The sequence below is a fragment of the Nanorana parkeri genome, unplaced genomic scaffold, assembly GCF_000935625.1.
Source record: "Nanorana parkeri isolate BGI_ZX_2015 unplaced genomic scaffold, ASM93562v1 scaffold141, whole genome shotgun sequence".
Lineage (NCBI taxonomy): Eukaryota > Metazoa > Chordata > Amphibia > Anura > Dicroglossidae > Nanorana > Nanorana parkeri.
In genome coordinates, this window is record NW_017306409.1 from 2,010,173 (window position 1) to 2,012,182 (window position 2,010).

At 44.0% G+C, this 2,010-nt stretch overlaps 1 protein-coding gene across 1 annotated transcript in view; it reads right to left on the bottom strand.

The window, feature by feature from the left end:
- Positions 1-1,139: 1,139 nt before the first annotated feature.
- Positions 1,140-2,010, bottom strand: part of SLC9A3R1 (SLC9A3 regulator 1) — a 22,342-nt gene continuing 21,471 nt past the window's right edge. Inside the window, exon 9 of the mRNA XM_018554072.1 lies at positions 1,140-1,580. Coding sequence (XP_018409574.1) covers positions 1,410-1,580 — 171 coding nt within the window. The 3' untranslated portion in view covers positions 1,140-1,409. The remainder of the gene's footprint in view (positions 1,581-2,010) is intronic.

The following is a 2,010-nucleotide window of genomic DNA, read 5'->3' on the forward strand; positions in this document are numbered from 1 at the left end:
TCCCCCTTTAAGTATTTTAATGTGTATTTATGTTTGATAAACAGTGTTCCTGTATATTGTAACTATATGCACAAGCCTCATAGTGCTACTTAACTGCTCCTTTTCACGATGCAAGTCTATAAGTCAGCTGACTCCCTAAAAACCAATGCACTCCGTGTGACTGAAATCTTGTCTAAACAATTGTTAAGCAGTCATTGTAGAGGCCAAGATCTGCATTGTATGCAACAAAAATACGGGCAAGCAAGCAGCTAAGTAGTGGCCTTTTTATGAAGGACTGCCTATCCTCTGTATCTGGTAAGTCAAGAGGCAACAGATCAAATATAAAAAAAATTTATGCATGTATGCAATGCAGAAGTTGCTTATATTTTTGATCGGATCCCACTCCCCCAGATCCTCCCTTTCCTCAATATGAATTTAGAAAGCCATACCAAGTGATCAGATATCACACTGGGAGGGGCCACCAGGGTGTGCCCCGATGAATGCAGTGGTCTGGCCATCATGGGCAGGGGTCAGTGGGGAGGACTGTGTTCCTGGCAGATTGCATTTGCATGTAGCCCACTAAGTAATACCCACATATAACATTAAGCCTCTCTGAATGAAAAGGGGCGTGGCAGGGAAAGAAAGCTTGATGCTGGATGTACTGTAGCCAGGAAATGAGGCGGGCTCCGACTTACTGAAGCGTCCAGTGCACATTGGAAAAAGCTCAGTGGCCAGTGAAAGGTGCTAGAATACGAAAGGGGCTATAAAATACTGCAGAACAGATAGGGGCGCCTCCATTTTTTTTATTGTAATCTTTAACCCACTGAGGTTCCAGAGAATGAAAGCGTGCTATATATGGCCCACTTAATCTGTACATTCCTTACAGTATCAGCATGTAAACCTAAACACCCAAGAACTAACAAGACACTAAAAGTAAAGAAATCTGTATTAAGCTATATAGCAAAATATCCGGTTAACAGTTTTCACAAAATATTAGAAAAACCTCATTCTTCATTAGAAACATGGTCAAAAATCTGCAAATAAATGGAAATTCGTCTGGACCTTAAGAGTCTCGGAAATGGAACTTTCTAATAGAAAGAAGTAGCTTGTGTATGCTGTACACAGGAAAAGCATCTTGTTCCGGCCCCTGGCTTTCACCGGCTCCTTGTAAGACTGGCTCGGAGCATTATTGCTGTACGATCCCACATAGGCACCAACGCCATCTCAATTTCTGGATAGCAGTGGACGGATTCACAGGCTAAACAAGAATAAATAAACTGCATCAACTGGCTGGCAATCACCCCACAGTTCTGGTAGATCGCTGGTGACACAAAACAGGAAATATGGGATTGCTGGGCGTGGCTGTTGATTAATATCACAGGAAGATTTCGAGGTACAGACATGGGGTCCGCATCAGTCCCTTGGTCTTCTCACAGGCTGCCAAATACTTCTTTCCTTTTGTTCCAGTCCATGGTGGGTGCCTTTTTCTGCGATCGCTTCTGGTGGGCTCGCTCCTTGGCTGCTGCCAGGGACACATTAAGGTCAAGTGTTTCAATGCTTGGGATGGGGTCTGAGGCAGGTACTGGGGCAGAATCCGAAACCTAAAACCAGAAAGGATTTAGAAAATTGTATCATCAATACAAGATATCCACCAAGCCAACAAGACCTGTCTTATCTGGTTCCAATTTAACTCCAGGCAATTTTCTTTTAGTTTTCCCTTTAATGCAGCACTGGAGGTCCCTGGTTCAAATCCTGGTGAGGACAATATCTGCAAGGAGTTTTGCACGTTCTCCCTGCCCTTGTGCGAGTTTCCTCAAGCACTCCAAAGACATGCTGGTAGGTTAATTGGCTCCTGTCTATGTTGGCTCTTGTATGTATGCATGCGAGATAGGGACTGATGTGAATGAATAGTATGTAAAAAGCAGCATTGTAGTAATAAAGCCAACCCCTGATCCAATTAGTCACCTTCACTGTGCTCTCCCACCGAGTTGGGCTTTAAAGGGACCTCATTGCGTTGCCCTGAACGGTCAG